Genomic DNA, 20,112 nt, shown 5'->3' with positions numbered 1-20,112 from the left:
GTTTTAAAAAATTGCTAATTTTTCAATTTCACTGGATATCTTCTCGATTTTCAAATATTCAGTTTTTAAACGATATTTCCATTAATTAGCCATTTAAAAAAAAAAAAAGGAATTATTTTAGTCAATCCTCTTTGCCGCCGAGGTTCGGCCAACAGTTCTCATTTTAGCCGATAATTGATAATGGCGCCATCTTTCCCCTGGGGTCTTACCAAGTCCGGCTTGAAGTCGGCTAACTCGAAAAACCGAGTCTCTTTTATCTATACTGTTTAATTTCATGTCATGCCGTAAGTCGTTTGTAACTTGCGGTTGTACAATGATAAATTTCATCAAGTTTTATGAGGTACCTAGTTATCACCATTGACAATGACAAATATTTCAAATACTGACGTCGTCCGCTGTTGAAACAATCGAGGTATGACAACAGTTATTTATCTGTTTATTCCACTGGAAAAATCAATGAATACCGATATTTCTATACTCCAGTGTTAGCATGACATTTGTTTATTTTGATAACTTACATGGTGTGACTATTTAAATCGGCATTTAAATAATGCCTTCGGCAGTGGGATATTACTGCGAAAATGGGTACACAATTTTTGGTTCGGTGTGGATTTTTATGAGCGATGTATTCTGGAGTTTTCTCATTGGGCCCTTGGTTATGCGACACCAGAGTCGTAAAGTCATGAAGTAGACTATTTCCACGACTGAGAGAAAACTAAAACCCATGAAGAGACCGAGGAGTCCTCCGATATTTGCTGGAGGTAATAGAAACAAATCGAATTATCAATTGGCGGAATATATCAGAGAAATAACTGCAAAAGATTTCCCTTTTTAAATCCTTGCTATTTTATTCTGAATACCGAATAACGCCGATACCAATAATTAGTAACATGTAATTATAACAAATCTAGGAATGACAAGAACCGGAAACTTGACTTCTGCTATTTATTTCCAATATTATATATCGGATAAATCAACAAGTTCAAAATAGTAATTGATTTTCGAATCGTCTTCGCTATGAAATTTAATTTTGGAGCACCAAAAATAAATATTAAAAATGATTTACATTTGACATTAAAAAAAATTGAATGGTGATGCAAATTAAAACCCAATGGATTCATAAAAGAATAGAATAGTTGTACTCACATAGAAATTCAATGAAGCCGAACAATTCGCTCTTCACTAGATTCGGGAATTGAGACTCGACGAAGTAGAGATGAATCACAGCCATATTTTCCCTGAAGTAATTAAAAAATGAAAATGAGAGATAAAGAAGTTATCAACGCAGAGTTATTTACGCATAAACGCAAGAGAAATTAATGAGCGACTAGTTACGTAAAGTATTCTTGGTCCGTGTTGTTGAGGTAGAGTTCGTCGACAACAAATGCATTCGACAATTTACTCTGGGATATCTGGGTTTCGTAATTAGTCTCGAAACATGCTGGCCAGCAATTGCAACTGGGCCTGCACACACATTTATCGATTAATTCTCTCGGATTCGGTTTTTACACAATCCTTTTATTTAGAATGTACTCACGACTCCGAACGATTTAATCTGTCCAAAGCTTCTTCATCATCATACAAATTGTTTTCCATCAGCAATCTGGCATCTCTCGCACATTTGTCGTCCTTTTTCCCGCAAATCGGAGTATTCGCTGATTCTTCGAATATCGGAATAATTCTTTACTCAAAAGAAAAGACAAAAGAAAAAATTCGCAATTGCATCCAAGTGCTTTTGCATTTCATGTATTCACTACTGAATTATTTTCCTCAATTTTTCGGGATTGAGATTTTTCTAAATTTTAATCAATTGAAGGAGTCGATTAAACGCTGGGAAATTATTGTACGATTAACAGGTTATCAGAAAAAACGCAAAACCCGATATTTTCGGCTAAAAGGGGGCCCTACGTCCTTGAGTGATAAAAAAATGAAATAATTATTATTAAATTATGGAAAAATCACAGTAAAAAGCCCTTGGATATGATCAAACTCAAAATTCTCACATACTTGGCATGTAATACTGCACACAATGACACTGACTCTGCGTAAAATTGGCCTCACACTCCAGAAGACAATTTCTCTCAGTGTAGGTTCGATAATACTTGAGTTTACGTTCAGTGGTGAAATAACACTTCCTCTTCTTCCTGGGTAATGAGAGTATCGACCAGCTAGCGGACGATATCCGGGGAGTAATGATGACATTAGTCTCAACCCCAGGACTTATCGCGAGGCTAAAATCCGCGATTTTCGGTGTCTCTATGGGACTGTGGAGGAGAAGCTTGAAGCCAACACTGGCTGTTGACGAGCAGTAATACTCTTTCAATTTAGCATCAAGAACAATTGTCAATCCCAGGTATCTCCCAGCACCGTAGGGCCTCCAGGGCTGCGTGTCTGGTGCCACTGAGGTGTCGTATCCACTCTCTGGTTTCCAGTCAATCGTTTCGAAGTCGTATTTTATGTTTAAATCGTTCCATTCCAATCTTAGACAGGTATTCAACATAATTCAGGACTCATTACTCACTTTTACTATTTGGATTGTTATAACGAGCCCATATAATAAAAAAAATCCAAAAACTCAATGTATCTTCAATTATTCGCTAACGATTCGATGTAATTTATTATTTTTTCAATAATTATAGATTCGTTTATCGATCCACACATTCTGTTGTAAAACGGTAAACTAGGATAAGTGCATTTTTTCGAGGCGAGTTTTCAGCCAATATCTCGGAATTGAATGGAGATAACGAATTTTTTGTATAAACATTTTTTATAGAAAAAGATTAGAGCTACAAACATGGTGGTTATGAAAATATCGTTATCTTCCTTCAGTTTCGAGATATTGATTAAAAACTGGCCTCGAAAAAAATACAATTATCCTCGACTTCGCAAGGAAATTTATACTTTAACTTTCACAAAAATCTAATGCAAAATTAAATAAAAACGCTAAAATCGATGAAATTAATGAAATAATAATAATAAATAATTAGCTAATTAGTATAGATAAGTATATAATGATGGAGGCTTTTCTTGTATAAAGGCAACCACGATTTCCCATTTGTTTTCGATCTTCGTTATTTGAATTTGTACTTACGGATTATAGAACAGGTATTTTCTGTGGACGGCGTTGAAATTGCAACACAATCCCTCATCGGTGAGAATCGGATTAAATATCCTATCGCATTCGGTAACATTCTGATGCCAAAAGCAATAGCGAAGCAATTCTTCACAGGGTTGAGAGACCTTTGAACGAGCTCTTCCAAGTGAATTGAGCTTTACTCACAGTTCATTACTTACGTTCAGCATGAAGCGGAGAACGTTGCTCCAATTCGCTGAACCAACCACGTCGCTGTCCATTGAAGTGTTTCGGAAATTGCAGATGTCCTCCAGCAGAAGCTTCTCGACGCTGTCGTTTCTGTTCGCATTTGATCATTCATATTCATTTCAAATTAATCATTTGATCAGAGATGTGCAAAATTGCCACTTTGTTTTATGTAAATACCTGCGATAATTCCAGATTACATAAAAACGATAGAATAGAATATAATTTCATTCTAATTGCAATTTTTTTCTGGGCTATCCATTTTTTTCAGTAAAAATTTCTTGTCAAATTTATATTGACAATAAATAATAATAGATTATTTGAAAATAATTTGATTGTGTATTAAAGGGAAATGCGTTTTCAAGGATTAAGAAATTATTTTGTTGAATCAAGAAATTTTTTTCTCAGTGGACTAAAAGGTCATTTTCACATCTCTAGTTCTAATTGATAATGACTTCTTTGGGGACCATCACCCTCTGTTGATGCGAATGGCTTCTTCTCGATTAGCGTTGTTCATGTTGCAAACAGTGACTGAGGGAAATGGGAATGCTGTCAGGGCGACAGGCTCAGGACTTATGGAAATTATTATTGGAGAGTTCTGCCATTTCTGGTAGAGGTGCCAGATGAAATAGGCCGCTGTTAGAACTGCACAAGCGAAGGCGATGATCCAAAAGAGTCTAGTCAAATTTTAAAATGGATTTCAATTATTTATGCTGAGTTATTGCGGATATCTTCGAATTTTTCAATTTTTTTGAAAATTTCTCAAAATGTATAAAAATAAACGCATGATTATCAAAATTTCTGAGTCATTGAAGACAATTATTATGATTATAACTTTATGCAATGTTTTAATAAAATAAATTTATCAAAAACATGAAAAATTAAAAGATATCGGCAAAGGATATAATTCCGCAAAGATATTTGAAGATGAAATGATATTTGAAATATTAATCCATGACTGAATATTATTTAAAACAATTCATCAATATGACAGGTAAAATGGACATTTTCCTGGAATCACCTCTCCAGAATATGAAGACTCTTCTCTCCAACGTATTTCAATCCATGAAGGCTGCTGTTAGCACAATATTGCTCAGTAAACTCCAAATGTCTGAAGTTTTTCCAGCACGCCTGCAAGTGACTGTTCCTCACAAAATACTCCCCTTTCTCATAATCTTTCCTCACTCGTGATTCCGTGTTTCTCTTCACCGAGACGTCATCCAGTGTCTGGAAAATAATTTGAATTACCACTCGTGGGGAAAAATCCATCAACTTAACTCCTCATCTGGATACCTTTTGCAAAAAACCCGGGCGAAGTTTAACCGCTTCGTTTTGCACATTTCTCCATCCTTCGAATTTCTGGGAACTCTTGTAAGGATTTTGCAAATGCACCGAGTTTATAGAGAACGGTGGAAAACTTTCCGCTGCCTCTTTTCCATGTGAAAGCCCATGACCGTTCTTGCTGCTCTCGTTGAACTCGTTAATGTCATTACGAAAAGCTCGTGCACGTCTCAAATATGTCTCTGATGTCATTGCTGAAGCCACGATTTTCACCTCATCCGAATTTTTATCCACGGTTTTCTCGATTTTCGTTATATGGAGATTATCCAGGAATATCTGACACTGACGAAAACAATTTCCCCAACTATTATTCTATTAATTTATTAATTACGTCTAAAAGCCTAACTACCAAAAATACTAAATTAGATTTATTTCACTTTATACTTTGGGTCTTAAATTGAATGGTGAATTAATCGGATTCACGGGGATATCCCTAACGAGTTGACGAAGTACTGAGGTGTTTACGATATAAACTCCTTGACACTTGTGCCAGTACCTTCTCGAGAGCTTCGATGCCAATGGGGGTCGATGTTAATAGTTGACCAGTGGAGTGACAGGTGTCCTTTTGCCTCATCAACATGCCTCTAGTAGAGGCTTTCGTGACCGCTGTATCCTTCCACCTGCTGCTATCCACGTGGCTGGATTTTTCCACAGACCCACTTGCTGCATCACTATCATTTCCAGGTCGTAAATCAGAAGGGGCAGCCAATTCACTTGTCATTCTACTCGGCATTTTTTTTATTGAATGAAGGGAGCACTTGTGAAGACAATCCCCCAGAGACTATTCTCCCTCCATTCACCTTTGTTCTTTTAATTTAAATTCGTGCACTCGAGCGTTTACTCGAGATGCCAAAAGTGCGATAAAAAATTGTAGGAGATGATAAAAAATGATAGGAAATTATAGGAAATAATAGGAAATGATGGGGAATGATGGTAAAGATACCCTTCGCTTCATTCATTCCATGCTGGAGTGGCAGATCAATATGATTACCTGGAAATTCCCAAATATCTGGAGGAATTTCGCAATTGCATCAGCGAATAGTCAATAGAGAAAACTCACTTCAATCATTAGCACAAACGTTGATCTGTTGGTGAGTGGACGTGCTGGGACAATATTGATCCTCAGACAGTACTGAGGTAATTAATAGCACGAGTATATGGCCATGTTTATTTACATGTTCATTTACTGCGAAATAAATTGAGAATCGATGTCGCTTATCGCTCTTTTAATGGAGGATTGTCTTTTCAAACTCGGGAGAATTTTTTGGGGGAAAATTTCAGGTGATTAGATCGCGGGAGGAAAATCGAGTGATGATATGTAAATATTCGGTCGGGATATTCGTGACGCGCTTTGATGACCGCAAAATAATTACGTGACAAACTTTGCTGGTTATCGGTAACACCGAGCATTCTTACTTCTTTAGTCGCGTGACATTGTGATCTAGAAATGTCTCTTTTTATATCAGCAGTGGGCGAAATGTTGACGGTACGAGTCCCTGGGCAATGTCAATCGATTAATTATGATGGAAACCCTCACGATGTACTGTAAAAAGGTAGATAATACGGGAATAATTGCCGATTAATTTTAGGGGATTAATTTTACCGGATGGAATTCGTGGGCTTTGGATTGCGACGTCCGTCGAATTATTGACTAATTATTTCGCCTTTACTCTCTGTGTTATTTCGAGTTGAAAATCCTTGTAACAATTCTAGTATTTATTCTTTTTATTGTTATAAGTATATTAAATGTTTAGTTGAATGGAGTATTCAATTTATTACAATAATTTACAAATATTAGCGATCGCTTGACGTGAAAAACTCAATTTTATGAATTCTCAAGGGGAAGTATGAGTTCTATGAATAATTCGATCTCAAGGATGATCAGGTGCTTCCCTATTTTTTTCTTGTAATCCTTATCTATATTTATATTGTATCTCAAGGTTTTTAATTTCTGCATTTATTCATGAATTTTAAACTGTTGCGAAATATTTTGACAAACTGTTTGCGAGAAATTCATAAAAAATGAATATTAAAATCGAATAGAAGTATAAAACTCCAGATTAATTAATGATCTTAATGAATTGATTGAGATGATGTATAGGTGAAGGGAAAAGGGGATTGGGTTAAATGTTGGATTTGGTTGCAGGGAGTTCTGTTGAAAAATGTCAGAAGCAACAGCCACGAGTGGTCAGGATGAGGAAGAAAAGAATTTCGAGGGGTCCCCTCACCTGTCTGAGAATCTATCAGAGGAGGTGGCGAGTATGTGGGAGATACCCCAGATGTACCAGTTTTTGTGTCTGGCAAAGGAGACACTCGGTATACAACACCTGTCCATGTACGAAATGGAGAGAATGCTATTGATGCCGAAGGCATCCAAACAACTCGCCAGTATCATGACATCCCTTTTGTGCCCACCAATGCCAAAATCCAAACTGCGAACTATGCCACCGATGCCCTATCAATTCTGGACGAATTTACTCACACAGAAGGCACTCGGTTGGTTCAAAGTTTACCAGAGCAAGGATGGCGATACGGTTAAAGTTTTGGAGACAATCGGGGTTGAGCCGGAATTCTGGAAGATATTTTCCCATCCTGAACTCATAAGTGAACGTAAATTTGACAAGTTGAGCCTGAGGGAGAGGGTGTGGCTACTTAAAACCGTCTGTGATACTTTGATACACTCTCGACGCTCCCTCCAGGATGAAATCGTTAGGAATTATTTAGATGACGACAGTGAGATGGTACTTGGAAAGGACAGGCATGGCGCGAGGTACATTTATTTTCCAATTTTCCTGGATAACGATCTCAGGGTGTATCGTCACTGTCTTGATAATAAGATTTTATTGAGTCTCAAACCGGGCAAGAGGGAGGCTAAACCCAAGCCTGAAGTGCCCACCGAGAGGAAGATGGTGAAGAGGAAGAGGAAGAGCTGGAAGTATGGGAAATTACCGACTAAATCGAAAAAACGCACTCCTAAGAGTGATAAGGATAGAGGGGAGGTGAAGGGGGAGGGAAAGGAGAAAGTTGTGAGTGAATTGAGGGAGAAAAAAAAAGCGAAGAGGGAAAACGAGGGCAAGGGGACAGAAACGAGGCATAAAGTAGAGGAACGAAATTGTGATGCCAAAGCTCCGGATGGACAGCCGAAGAGTGACGAGAAAATTGGGAAGGATGTGACAATTTCTGGACCAGAAAAATCCACTCAACCTCTCGCCAAGGGTGATACCACTTCTCCGGCAGGGGAGTCTCGAGTTCTCAAGGACGACGTCTCCAACTGCTCGAAAACTGATGACGAGAAGATCAGTGAGAAGAGGGCGAGTCCACTCCTGGGGAAAAACTTGGATCAGTCGAAGAGTGATGACGAGAAAATTGTCGAGACGAGGGCATCTGGGAAAACGGAAAGGGATGAGTCTAAAGAGATATGTGAGGAATCCACTAGTACTGAGGGTAATATTGGAGAATGCATTAGAGAGACAGCTCGTGATGCTGATGACAGTACTCTTGATATGGAATTGAAGAGTGTTTCCAGTGTTGCGTCGAAGAAGGAAATTGAAGAGTTCAAACTTATGATAACGGATCTGGGGGAGTCGAATTTCCGGCTGGTGGCTGATGGCTTGGACGCACTCAAGGATCTGGTGGCGTGTTTCGTTGCGCAGAACTATCCGGAGGGACCTGTAAGGATCATTTTATTTTTGGAGATTTCATAGAATTTTTTTTATAGTTTTTGAGATAATCAATTTAATTAATGAAATTGTTTTCAGGGGACGGTGGCGTGCGAGCTGCAGCTCATCAAGAAACTCAATGTCATGATCAAGGAGTTGGAGAAGGTCGAGGCAACTCTCAAGTTGTCGAAGATCGAGGCTAAGGAGAAGTTGCAGCTTGAATGGGATGATTATCAGGAAAGGTAAGCCATGAGTTATTAGTCATGTATCGGTGTTATATTTATCTCAATAATAAATTCATGACAGTGATAAGAATGGGGGCCAGCCAGCTGATGGGGAGAAGGGTTCTAATACATGGATTATTGGATCGCAGGGGTGTCCTTTGCTTGCGAATGGTGACACGTTGTCACAATCCGGTGTGGAGGGGCAATTCAGTGAGGGAGGAGTGAAAATTAAAATTGAGAAGAAGGATCCTGACGAAGAAAGCAATGGTAAGTTCACTGATGAATTTCTGTATTTATTCAATTTATTTTCGATTACTAATATCAATTTGAAATTACAATTATCAAATTCACTTCAATTTTTACTGAAAATCCCTTGACAATTTTTTTCCACGAGGTTTTGAACGCGAAATTTTTGATGCGGGACATTTCCAATAATGCACTTAAATAATTTAAATGTCATTAAACCGTTCTCCTCTATTCTCTATACTCTCTCCCAGGCTCAGAGCGTGAAAGTCGACGAGTGCTGCGTCGTCGGGGAATCTCATCCTACCTGGAGCCATTCTTCACCTCCTCCGAGGAATCAGACCAGAGTGATCTAGACGGCTATACAGGGACAGGAGTTGAAGTGCTGCCAGTTCCAACAGGGCACGTATCACCCCCAGCAGAGCCAACCCCATCCCGTCCCCGTGGTGAGAACTCAACAGCCGACGACTCAGACCAAGACTGGATTCTCCCAGGTTCTCGTAAACGCAGGAGAAAACGCTCAAGCCCAAGTAAACGCTCCAAATCCCTCCCCCACAAATCACAGCCAATAAATTCACACGGTTCAACAACCCTCCACCCAGCGAGCGATCCAATTAGCACCGATGCAAAAACCCGAATTAATCCCGTGAATAATGCAATGTCCATTCGCCCAGTGAATAAAATAAAAATAACGAGTGTCCACTCGGAATTGGATATCAAGGACGAGGGTCCAATAATCGATACTGTAACCAGTGCAAGTGATAATTCATTGAGCAAGGGTGTACAGCAGAACTACGTCCTAGTCAATACAGGCAATGGCCCAGTAAATTACGTAGTGATGCCCCAGGATAATCCTCAGTCACAGCCAGCCCCAATGGTGTCGGTTGTGCCACCAGTGCAGCCACAGAATTACATACAGAGTTACATTCAGAGCCCAGGGGGTTACATCGTGCCCCACGTGGCGCCTTATCGTCCACCCTATCCCAATCCACCGACTCTCCCACCGATGATAATTCAACCGGGACAAGTGCTGCAGCAGCCCTACGTCCAGCAGCCCAACAACTACGTACAGTACCAACAGGCGGTGCCTCCGATGACTGTGTCCTACCCTGGGCCAGTGCAAACACCTGTTTCCCAGTCTATGGCAGGCCCTCGACAGCAAACACGAGAAATTCAGATTCGCTCCGTTGGGCCTCCACCACGACCCCAGCATCCTGTTGGTGCTGTTATCAGAAGTGCGTCTGTTCCATTCAGGGGTGCATCCAGACCAGCCGTCAGGAGTCGAGGGGCTCAACAACCTAGGCCTCTGCCCCGTGGGCCGAGACCTGCCACTCGTTATCCCATTGGCGGAAGTGTTAATAAACCTGGACCGACTCCTGTTAAATCCAAGACCACGTCATTAATTGTTCTCAGTGACAGCGATGACGAGATAGAAATGATTATAACTGAGAAAACCAGTCCTGAGAAGAAGACAGAGTCTAGGTTGAAGCCAGTCATAACTTCCGAGGTGACAGTGCCTGGGAAAAATGTTTTGTCACCTCAGATCATTCAGCGAATGAACCAGGGAGGTATCTCTATTACACCTATCAGACCTAAGGCCCCTGAAAAACCAACTATTGCTGGAGGCACTCAGCTCGTTGTCGTTGTTAATGAGACTGGTAGTCATTATGCCCTCGCACTTCCCAATGGCAGTAAGTTGATACTTACGCCTGAACAAGTCGCACAAATTCGAGCTTCCAATGGTGGCAAACTTGTGTTGTGAATTTGTACATTTTTAAGGGCTTTGGGGGGCATTTAATCCTGGGGAAAAAGCCATTCAACAAATTAATCCTGCAGTGTAATCCTACTTCATTTGATCCGACCACCCGACCACAATAGTTCTGAAATGTATCCTTCCAGCGGATTACAACCCATTGCTAATAATTTTTCCATCCCTGAACTTTTCCCATTCTCTTTTTCGGCTAAATATCTTCAGAATCTCTGTCCCAGGATTAAATGGAATGTAATTATGTGATGAATGCGTAATAATTATAAAGGGGTACAGCAGAATTTCGTTATAGTCGCACCTCTCCTCAATTTATTTTTCGCATATCTTTCAGTTTCCCGACTCTACCTCCGGGCTACAAGATATAAACAACTCATTATTTTCTTACCGTGAGGAATTGAATTGCGGGAAAAGTAAAGCCGAAATAGTACATTTGGTAACAAGTGCGGAAAAGTGATTTTTGTTTCGGAGGATTATCAATTCGGAATTTCCGAATTTGCCTCCCCTACAGCCCCGTGCACGCGACTATCACGGAAGTCGACTGTACGTGGAATATATATTTTTTTCTGTCGAACGATATTTATTCAGTTTTTGAGGGTCACATATTCTCAAAAATTAAGTGTTAAAAATTGAGGGTGTGGGGCAGAATTGAGATTTTCGACTCACCAGAGATAAGAAATTGCGGTATTTTGATGGAGAGTGGAGTCCTAATAATAAATATTTTAACGAAAGTCCAGTGCTATTTTGCCCCACGTCACCGTTAACCATTCATTAATTTTGTAAATTTTGTAAAGTGATGAGGGATAAATCAAAGAAAAAATTTGGTCTGAAGATGAGATATTCAGCCCTATTTACAATTTCAACATAAGTTCAATTAACATCACAGTGGTGTGACTTTGATATGGACTTTTTTGTCGTGGTCCAAGAATTTGGCGAGTCGGCTACCGTTGTATGGAGTATCACTTCCTGGTGGATGTAGTCGCATCTGAAAAAAATTGTAGTTTACGAGTGAATGGTAATTGTGAGAAAAAAATCTGTAAATAATTTGGAGGATTTTCGTGTATTCAAACGTGGATCTTCTTCGGGATGTCTATTGATTAAGTCGATTCAGTGAGATTCGTAAAGAATAAATAATATCTATACTTGGATAATTACGTACCAACTGTTCTAGACGTACGAGTCCAGTGGGTTCAGCTGTTAGCGCAAATGCAGCTGATTTTTCATATTCGGTGTACATAGATTTTTGTACGGTGATATAATTATAAAAACGAGTAGATAGAAATTACTAGAGGAATGTACGAACACTCATGGAGTAAGGTATAGAATTGTCCCACAGTAAGGAGAAACTCCATCGACATTTAGAGTAAGAATACGTGACAATTGTATATAAACAAATTTTATAGGTACAGCAACTGGTTTTTAGTTGATTATTTAAAATTATTAATTCAAGAATGTTAGCGTCGCAAGCAGCATTATTTTGTTATAAATTACTAGAATTGCATCCAAGCACTACAAATATAACATGATATTACTATACTGAGTTAGGAATAGATGACAATGAAAATTACTGGGATAAATGTTTTATTTTGTTAATTATTTCCAATATTAAATATATTGTTCTCTACAGTCCTTTTTTGTGGAACTCTAGAGATGTGGTATGAAAAAATGTTTTAGAGAACTGATTTATTTATTTATTTTTTCTTTTTAGTTATGAATTCAGCGTTTTTTAGGGGGACAAATCTGGTGATATATCGTCGTTGGAGATGACCTTTTCAGCTTCCAATTCCTTCAAGCGTTTCTGAAACGAACAAAACCAGCACCGGTATTACTCGTTAAAAGCCCTCTTTCGCGAATTAAAGGGATTGAAGTTTCTAAAGTCGTGGGCTACTGAACTGAGATTTTTTCATACATTCAAGATCGATTACTCCTGAAAATGAATTGATCCAATAAAAAGTTTTTATCGTTAAAAATATTCTAAAGCCTCCTACCTAAAACAACTCACAATGTATTCATAATTTCTGAAAAAAAAAATGAAAATGAAAAAGGTGCATTTTAAAATTAATTAATTAATTTTCGATAGTCCAAGAAAAGAGCAGTTTTTTGACGCGACAAATTAAAGAAAAAATTCCTTTTTTCATTTTAATCATAAATTGGAAATCTAACTTGAATAGCTCAGGACTTGAAAAACCTATAGTACTCTCCCTTTGGCAGATTATCAGGGGCTGTTTTGTTGTTCTCTTGATGGAGACTCAACGGCACGTTATCAAGTGGCAAAAAGGCTCGTGTGCGTGGGCGTCAAGCGCACATCCCGAGAGGCATATTCACCCTGGACTTACCATGATCCTGTACTTCTCTTTACAAGCGTACTCGGTCTCATCAACGTCATTGTAGCAGTCGCTCTTGTAATCCTCGGGGATTGGTCCCCCCGCAAACTGGCAGAGTCTCGACAGTGGTTTTGCTCGGACTATCATCTTTTCAAAACCCGTTGGCTTGTGTTGGGGGCAATAGAACAGGTCAGGGGTGTTCTTGTCATATACTATGCTCTTTCTCATCATGTCACCGGCCTTCACCACCACCACCGCACACTGCAAAATGTCGAGATTTTATCTCTCAAGTACATTCGCTTTTCCTAATCCACTGGTCGAAATTCTGTCGTGACGTTGTGAACTAGGGTAACTGCATTTTTTTTTTCGCGGCCAGTTCTTTGTAGATATCTCGGGATTGAAGGAAGATAATGGGATTTTCGTAAAGACCTTTGTTGTAGTTCTCATCTTTTTCTATAAAAAATGATTATACAAAGAATTCCCTATGTTCCTCCACTGCCGAGATATCAGCGAAAAACTGCGTCCACAAAACTGACTTATTTTAGTTCATTACTTCGCTACTGAATTATATCTGAAATTTGCCGTGTACTTCTCGGAAATTTTAATTACATTCGAGTTGGAGAAGCCTTGGGTAACAGGGAGATGAATCTCCCGAAATGAAGCGAAGCATATAATGCAAAAAAAAATTGATTATAGCAATGTACATAACTGAATATAATTAATAATTCTAATAATTACCACTTGATAAGTAAATTCAAATAAAATCAATGAATTGGTGCCCGAATTTTCCCCTGGAAATTTAATTTAAAGGAAAACCCTCTAGTTCTTAAAACATGAATACACTTTCTGATAATCCAGTGACATATTGTGAACCGATCGACTCACTAAAAAAAAATTTCAACTTACAATGAGAAGCAGCACAGCCGAGGATAGCCTGACGTTCCCTACAAAACCAAAAGCGAGAATTTAAATAAAACTCCATTAGCCAACTTCGAGAGTAAAAAAGTCGGTGCAACAAAAACATTAGCATTTTAATCCGCTTTCTTCTGGTCAACTATTTTCCCGTGAAACTCGTGGAAAAGACCATGCAATTCTGCCCTGATGGCGAAATCCATCACCTGCAGAGTCCTTGGACTATCTTAATAGAACTTCCAAGCGCAAACGTATTTCGATTAATCTTACGCTTGTCGGTGACTCACCCATCGTCTCCCTCGAACTTCAGGTAAGTAACAATAAGAATCGACAGAAAGAATTCTTAAAAAATGAAATAAATGTAGAGAAACCGTCGGAATGAGAGTCAGACGCTCGACTGATCCTCGGAGTTGGGAGCGTTGAGTCAGGAGTTTGAGAAAAGTAGAAGGAGTGGGAAATGTTCCGTTATCTGGATATACACATGGTACAGCTCACCTCAATGGTATATTCTCACCTTGGAAAATCCAAGAAAAAATATCCGACTAATAATGCCAAAGAATTTCTCACAGAAAAAAATCCATTACAATAAGTTACGCAGAAATAATTAATGTCTGGGGGAATTATTCAATAAATCGACGTTTCTAATTTTTATATAACAGAGATATAACTATTCGGAGAATAATATAGTAAATTAAATTAGGTCTGCGCCGTTCCCTTTTAGCCAAAACTCAATTTTTTTCGTTTTATAATAAATTATTGATTAGATTGACGCGAAGAAAAATGGGGTTTTCTCTTTTTATAATTATCTAATGAATCGCTAAATATCATGATCGTGCAATCGCGATAAAATGCAGAAACGGTCTATTTGAAAATCGGATTTCCAAATTTGAGCCACAATTTACCCACGACTTTTTCTAAGAGTAAAATTCCTTAGAAATCCCTTTTTATTAATGATTAATGTAAAAAAAACAATCTCAAAGTAATTTGTTCATTAAAATGCATTTCCATTTTCCCTTACCGCAATATTCCAAAAACAGCAATTTTCTCACAGAGAAAATTGTAAAAAAAAAGGAGAGAAAGGAAATTTCTACTTTTATTCTCCATTTGCTGGACCAGAAAACTCGCGAAGAAATCGACTTCTTTGATCTGTGCGGAGGCGTCATACGTCATACGTGGGACTTTGATGATCATCTCACGTATTCGGATGGAAAGACCGTAATAGGATAAATGGGATGGGTCTGAATGTGTCGGTGTATGAAGGCGAAATGTGACATGGTCGTTGTAGTTTTTGGAGTGAGAGGCGGACGATGAGAAAGCGCGGGAGGGTGAAATTTTTTATCGCTCACCTCCTCGTGATCTTAACAGTCTGCAGATCCACCGTGGGAAGAAACAGGTGTACCTCAATCCCCGATCAGCCTGTTTATCACGTGATTATCAACTTACTCATTAACCTAACATCAGAATTTTAAAACACAGATTGACGCGCCGTAGGGATCATCCCCAGGATGAGAACGTCGGGAGTGTGTTGTTTGACAGGAATAATGCCGGCAAAGTTTGCTGGGAGGTTGAGGAATTGATTCTCCTCAACAGCAGACGCATTTTCCAGGACATCTTGCCGCAGGTGATGTCGCACTTTTCCATCATTTCCCCGCGGGAGAGAAATTTACGGGGAATATCCTATACTAGCAAATGGAGGAAACACGGGAAATATTTTATAATAAAATTTACCTTAACGTTCCTTAATTTTAAAAAGTACGATTGATTTTAAATTTATTCACCCCGGGGGAGATAATAAAAGGGGAAAATGCGAACGCTGAATTTTTTTTTACCACTGCCCCAGGGGCTGATCTAGAATCTTTGAGAGAAAATCTTTTTTCAAATAATTATAACATATTTATCGAGATATATTTCCAATTTTTATTAACAAAATGAATTTAACAAAAATTATACCCTATATAAATAATATATTCTTATATATTATCCCATATATATATATATATATAAAAAATTAGTAGTTCAATTTTCGTATAAAAATAGAGTTTTATCAACGAAATTCGAAATAGTGATTATTATTTAGTGATGTACTTTCATTATAGAATGGAAAAGTATCCATGAAGAGCATATTAAATATATTGTTATAAATTTTATTTATCGACCGTAAAATCTAGCATATACCCCCTATAAATTTTCCCAGAAATGTTTCGCGGTGCGCTAGAATTTTTCTGAAAGATAACTCTCCCTGTGGTGATAAATGTGGATTAATTAGTGTTTAATGCAGGTGAGTGTAATTGACACTCGCAACGACACGTACATCGGACTTTTGATGGACTACATGGACATCTGCCTGGAGGCAGTGAGGGGATTAACCTCGGGGAAGACGAAGCATTTGGTTTTAAAGGCTCTGGCTGACACCCTAGCTGGCTATCTACGGGTTTATATCCTCCCCATGACGAAGAGGTCCTACTACGCTGGTAATATCAAGTATCGAAAAGCTAAGAGGCTGTTTGATCTTTATGACGAGCTCAAGGTATTTTTACGGAGTAATGGAGTTGGCTGGAGAAGACCCAGAGAGTTTCATCAGCATCTTGACGTGACGGCGGTTGATGTACCTCTAGGGAAAAGCGATCAGGACTGCACGGGATTGATTCTCTATCCTGGTAAGAGCCTCTTGTCTAGCGAGTAATTAATATCTCGTTTTTTAGCTTTTTTTATTGGATTTAGGGTATTTCCAGGTTCTGATCGATCTGTACAACTTCCCATGCCTTATCTCGACGATGAGAGTAATCCCAACAGGTCCTTAAGTATTCTTGCTTTCTCTTTTTATTCTGGAATTACATTATGCTGGTGGCAGGTGGAAACGGAATTAGTTAGTTTTTTCCTTCGGGGCCCTTCCCTTCTTTAGGCTTTCAATTTTTTAGTTCAATTTTTTTCCCCATTTTAAAATGATCAGTAAATTGGTCATTTGTATTGGAATTTCCAGGAAAATGGGATTTTCATGTTGAATGATAATCGGGCTTTCAGTGAAAGCTTGAATTTTCATGTTCAGTGTGAAAATTCAAAACCTGAGTTGAAACCTACACTCCAAAGAATAAAAACTGGTCATTAAGGTTGTAGTGCCAAACAAATTTGTTTCGGACAAGAATTTAAATGGGGGTTTTAGGTAGAGATTTGAGGTACTTAATAGTCTCCAGTGGATTTACTTGGCAGGAATAATTTCCTTTCTCAGTGGAAAGTCGAATGAAACTAGAATAAGCTTAAAATTTAAGCTCAAGTTTTTTTAACGATTTAACAAAAAATGTAGAGATTGATTCCAGAGAAATAAAATTGTAGAACTCCTCGAAAATCCTCAAACCAACTGATCTCGTTACCACATTCCCATTACAACAATGACAATAAAATGATATAATTGATTAGCATAGCACTTCCATTTGAAGTGGCAAGCCTGTCATCGTTATTCACCGAGGAATCGGCGTTTGTTCTCGTCAAGTATTACGCAGCTGGAGAGAAGTGCCTCTCGTCCCGATCGACAAAGGGACAATTGGAAATATTTCAAAGGCAACTTTTTGATTGGATTCACCAACACGTACAGCATGAATTTTTACAACGAATAGTTTGTGATGCTAAATAAGAAGACAAGTCCCCCGTTTCTCCTTTCCGCATCAAACTTTCCATTTCCAGAACGCCAAAATTCTGATTCTTCACAGATAAAAACGATTTAATTATCCCCAACTAATCCCTTTCCTCAAAATCTGTATTTCTACTATTCAACGGAGAGCGAATTCTGAATTTGCGGATACTTAACGCCCTATCGGCCGAAATTTATGTTTTTTAATTTTATCGTTTTAATCATTATCTGTTCTATCGTCTGTATTAGCTTGAAAGCCTTCTCTTCTTATTTCCTCCAAAAATTTCTCCAAATTTGATTCCTAATGCCCGAAAAAATTCAGGTGAATCCTCACTTAGAGGAGGAGAAGTGGTACCCAGGGTTCGGTGGTGTTTTAAAAATACTAGCGAGTCTGGAAGCGACAGGTGAACTCACATCTATTTTAACAATAAAAGTTTTAGCATCACCAATGTAATAAGCATCTCATCTCACCAGGTCTAAAACCAAGTAAAAACGTCGGGCATGAGCCTCCACGTTTCCCTGGCAAAGCAGTACCAAATGTTCTCCCCCAATTTCCACCGATGAATACTCGGAATGAAAGCCTCGGAAGGAGAGAACTCGTTATAGTAGCTGTTGCAAGTGCATTACTAATTTGGCTATTACTCGGGATGAGTCTTATCTGCTGGAAAATTCTGGCAACACACTCGTCCAAGTCCCCGGAAGACACTCCGTAATAAACTCCCTCACTTTCTTCTCCTCCTACCTCTCCACACCAGGGAACAAAATTTTCATAATCCGCATACTTCCGCTGCTAGGGTCGCTGTCCTCTACGAGAACAGAAAATACCCGAGTCCAGATATTTCCTCGCCGTCGGAGGGTGGAATTTTTACGCGTCTCAAGAACCGTTTCCGACGAAAATCACCAGACGTACCGCGTTGCGAGTGCCCATCTGACGACGACGACGACTGCGATGAGGAAAGATGTCTCGGTTCAATGAGCTACAGTACGGATGATACAGATAGACTAGTCATTAAAAAAAAACCAAAGAAACGCACGAAATTCACATCGATACCATCCAATGCCACGAGATCTGACAAAGTAAGATATCCAGAGTTACCAGATGTCGATTGTCGATCTTTTCGAAAATCTTTTTTCCATTTTATGCAGTCATAATTAATCAACTAAAAATCGATAACGTAAATTAATGAACGAATTATTGATAGGATCTACCCGAGGGATTATTCATTAATGAAATCACAGTCACTGAATTTAAATCATGAAATCAGTCCTAAAATCCCCCGATAAAATCGGAAATCACTTGAAATCATTAAAAAATCACATGAAATCAGCAATCATTGTGTCATATTTAATCATGAATAATAAATAATTAAATAATTAATAATAATTATTAATGAATAATTACTCGGATCTACCCTATGTTTAAAAATAAATAAAAAAATTCGGAAAAATCACCATCTGGCTGCTTATCCGATTTATCAGTCGCATCCCATTAGACAAAAAGTTTCTTCGTGATGGAAAAAAAATTATTCACATACAAATAATTAAGTTCAAGGCGTTCATTATTAATGCACCACCTCTTGGCCTTCTGCAATGCAGCACCTTTCCGTGCCATTTAAAATGGCTGTGTAATTGTGCCAAAGCTATTAAGGTAATTAGTAGTAATGACAAGGATAATATTGGGAGGAGTCCTCTAGCGAAAAATTAATAATTGCCTCATACAGTTCAGATGACACGGAATTATTTGAAACGTGAGGATTTTCTGTTCTCTGAGAAAGTGGTTCTTTGGTAAGTTTTAGTGAAACATCTCAACTTCGTTTGGAATTGACGATAGAATAATGGAAATGACGAATTTTCAATTAATCGTATAAATAAATGTTAGTCAATAATAGTGCAAACTACTAATCGTTTTTTCTTTATAATTGATGAAATTTTCAATTTTTTAATGAATGATGATAATGTTGAATTGAAAAAATTGTCGTTCATTGGTATGTCGTCGATTATTGACTGGACTGAGAGAGGGTTTCCCAGAAATTTCCAAACACCATGAAAAACGAGAAGATATCGGTAATAACTGCTTGAGTAGAATACTATGTGCTTGGCATCAGAATTTTTTTCTTCAGTATAACGTTCGCAGGAAAGAATCAATTCGTAAATGAAAAAATACTGAACAAGTACAGCATTAGCCACAATATTTTTTCCATCACGACAAAACATCTTGATCCATTGAGCCGAATATGACGAGACATGCGGTTCTAATAAAATTTATCCCTTGAATATGCTGAAGAAATCCTACTACTCAACGGATGAATCGAGTTCCTCAGAGCGAAGGGAGCGAACGCCTTGATGTTGACGTTAAAGAAAGCATTTAAAATTTGGTAAATAATATAGCGAGGAAAGGTGAAAAAGAATAAATAGAAAAAACGTCAAAGCATTTCTCGGGTCCGGAGGTCCGGGGGTCTATATATAAAGCATGAAAGGAAGAGTACGAGGGGGTGAAATAAGGAAAAACGGAAGAATAAGAAAAGCGTTCTCGACGGTGGGAGGATGGAGGGGGATGAATCTCGTGGAAGCCTTGGAGGAAAAATGACAAATGGAGCGCACAAGGGTACAGTCTGCCATCTGGAGGAAATTCACAACGGGGGAGGGAAACGAGGGAGAGCTTTTACTGGAGCTTGGGCTTCTGGTTTCCCCCAGTGCTCC

General features: G+C 38.6%; 4 protein-coding genes across 8 annotated transcripts in view; 2 read left to right on the top strand and 2 right to left on the bottom strand.

Annotated features, from left to right (window-relative positions):
- LOC105265273 (pickpocket protein 28) overlaps positions 1-6,070 on the bottom strand; it is an 8,833-nt gene extending 2,763 nt beyond the window's left edge. The window contains exons 1-12 of the mRNA XM_011302681.1: positions 6,043-6,070; positions 5,577-5,604; positions 4,613-4,730; positions 4,341-4,546; positions 3,793-3,996; positions 3,295-3,412; positions 3,092-3,240; positions 2,008-2,480; positions 1,538-1,661; positions 1,336-1,464; positions 1,147-1,238; positions 519-755 (exon numbers count right to left, since the gene is read on the bottom strand). Coding sequence (XP_011300983.1) covers positions 571-755; positions 1,147-1,238; positions 1,336-1,464; positions 1,538-1,661; positions 2,008-2,480; positions 3,092-3,240; positions 3,295-3,412; positions 3,793-3,996; positions 4,341-4,546; positions 4,613-4,730; positions 5,577-5,604; positions 6,043-6,070 — 1,854 coding nt within the window. The 3' untranslated portion in view covers positions 519-570. The remainder of the gene's footprint in view (positions 1-518; positions 756-1,146; positions 1,239-1,335; positions 1,465-1,537; positions 1,662-2,007; positions 2,481-3,091; positions 3,241-3,294; positions 3,413-3,792; positions 3,997-4,340; positions 4,547-4,612; positions 4,731-5,576; positions 5,605-6,042) is intronic.
- The window catches only part of LOC105273918 (uncharacterized), a 12,795-nt gene extending 1,559 nt beyond the window's left edge, over positions 1-11,236 (top strand). The window contains exons 1-5 of one of the 2 annotated variants that reach the window (XM_011316656.1): positions 192-412; positions 6,807-8,331; positions 8,419-8,561; positions 8,626-8,810; positions 9,041-11,236. In XM_011316656.1, coding sequence (XP_011314958.1) covers positions 6,823-8,331; positions 8,419-8,561; positions 8,626-8,810; positions 9,041-10,548 — 3,345 coding nt within the window. In that variant the 5' untranslated portion in view covers positions 192-412; positions 6,807-6,822 and the 3' untranslated portion in view covers positions 10,549-11,236. Of the gene's footprint in view, positions 1-191; positions 413-6,806; positions 8,332-8,418; positions 8,562-8,625; positions 8,811-9,040 lie in introns of those variants that run through there. The other variant, XM_011316647.1, reaches the window with a different exon arrangement.
- A 105-nt stretch (positions 11,237-11,341) lies between these two features.
- Positions 11,342-14,194, bottom strand: LOC105273893 (uncharacterized). 2 transcript variants are annotated; one of them, XM_011316596.1, is made up of 4 exons: positions 14,075-14,194; positions 13,782-13,819; positions 12,888-13,136; positions 11,342-11,536 (listed from the first exon to the last, which is right to left on the bottom strand). In XM_011316596.1, the coding sequence occupies exons 1-4, from the start codon at positions 14,076-14,078 to the stop codon at positions 11,432-11,434; spliced, it is 396 nt and encodes a 131-aa protein (XP_011314898.1). In that variant the 5' UTR covers positions 14,079-14,194; the 3' UTR covers positions 11,342-11,431. The 2 variants fall into 2 exon arrangements, with proteins under 2 accessions (XP_011314898.1, XP_011314907.1); XM_011316605.1 differs by lacking the exon at positions 11,342-11,536 and adding an exon at positions 11,645-12,349.
- An 882-nt stretch (positions 14,195-15,076) lies between these two features.
- On the top strand, positions 15,077-19,778 carry LOC105273839 (uncharacterized). 3 transcript variants are annotated; one of them, XM_011316516.1, is made up of 9 exons: positions 15,077-15,180; positions 15,264-15,408; positions 16,066-16,444; positions 16,490-16,580; positions 17,202-17,370; positions 17,735-17,816; positions 17,887-18,121; positions 18,207-18,489; positions 19,697-19,778. In XM_011316516.1, exons 1-9 carry the CDS (start codon positions 15,095-15,097, stop codon positions 19,754-19,756), a joined length of 1,530 nt encoding a protein of 509 aa, XP_011314818.1. In that variant the 5' UTR covers positions 15,077-15,094; the 3' UTR covers positions 19,757-19,778. The 3 variants fall into 3 exon arrangements, with proteins under 3 accessions (XP_011314818.1, XP_011314827.1, XP_011314809.1); XM_011316525.1 differs by having other exon boundaries at positions 15,249-15,408; positions 16,520-16,580; XM_011316507.1 differs by having other exon boundaries at positions 15,249-15,408.
- The last annotated feature ends 334 nt before the right edge of the window (positions 19,779-20,112 follow it).

The sequence above is a fragment of the Fopius arisanus genome, unplaced genomic scaffold, assembly GCF_000806365.1.
Source record: "Fopius arisanus strain USDA-PBARC FA_bdor unplaced genomic scaffold, ASM80636v1 scaffold00001, whole genome shotgun sequence".
NCBI lineage: Eukaryota > Metazoa > Arthropoda > Insecta > Hymenoptera > Braconidae > Fopius > Fopius arisanus.
The sequence above is the reverse complement of the archived record's forward strand: the minus strand, read 5'-3'. Positions and strand labels throughout refer to the sequence as shown.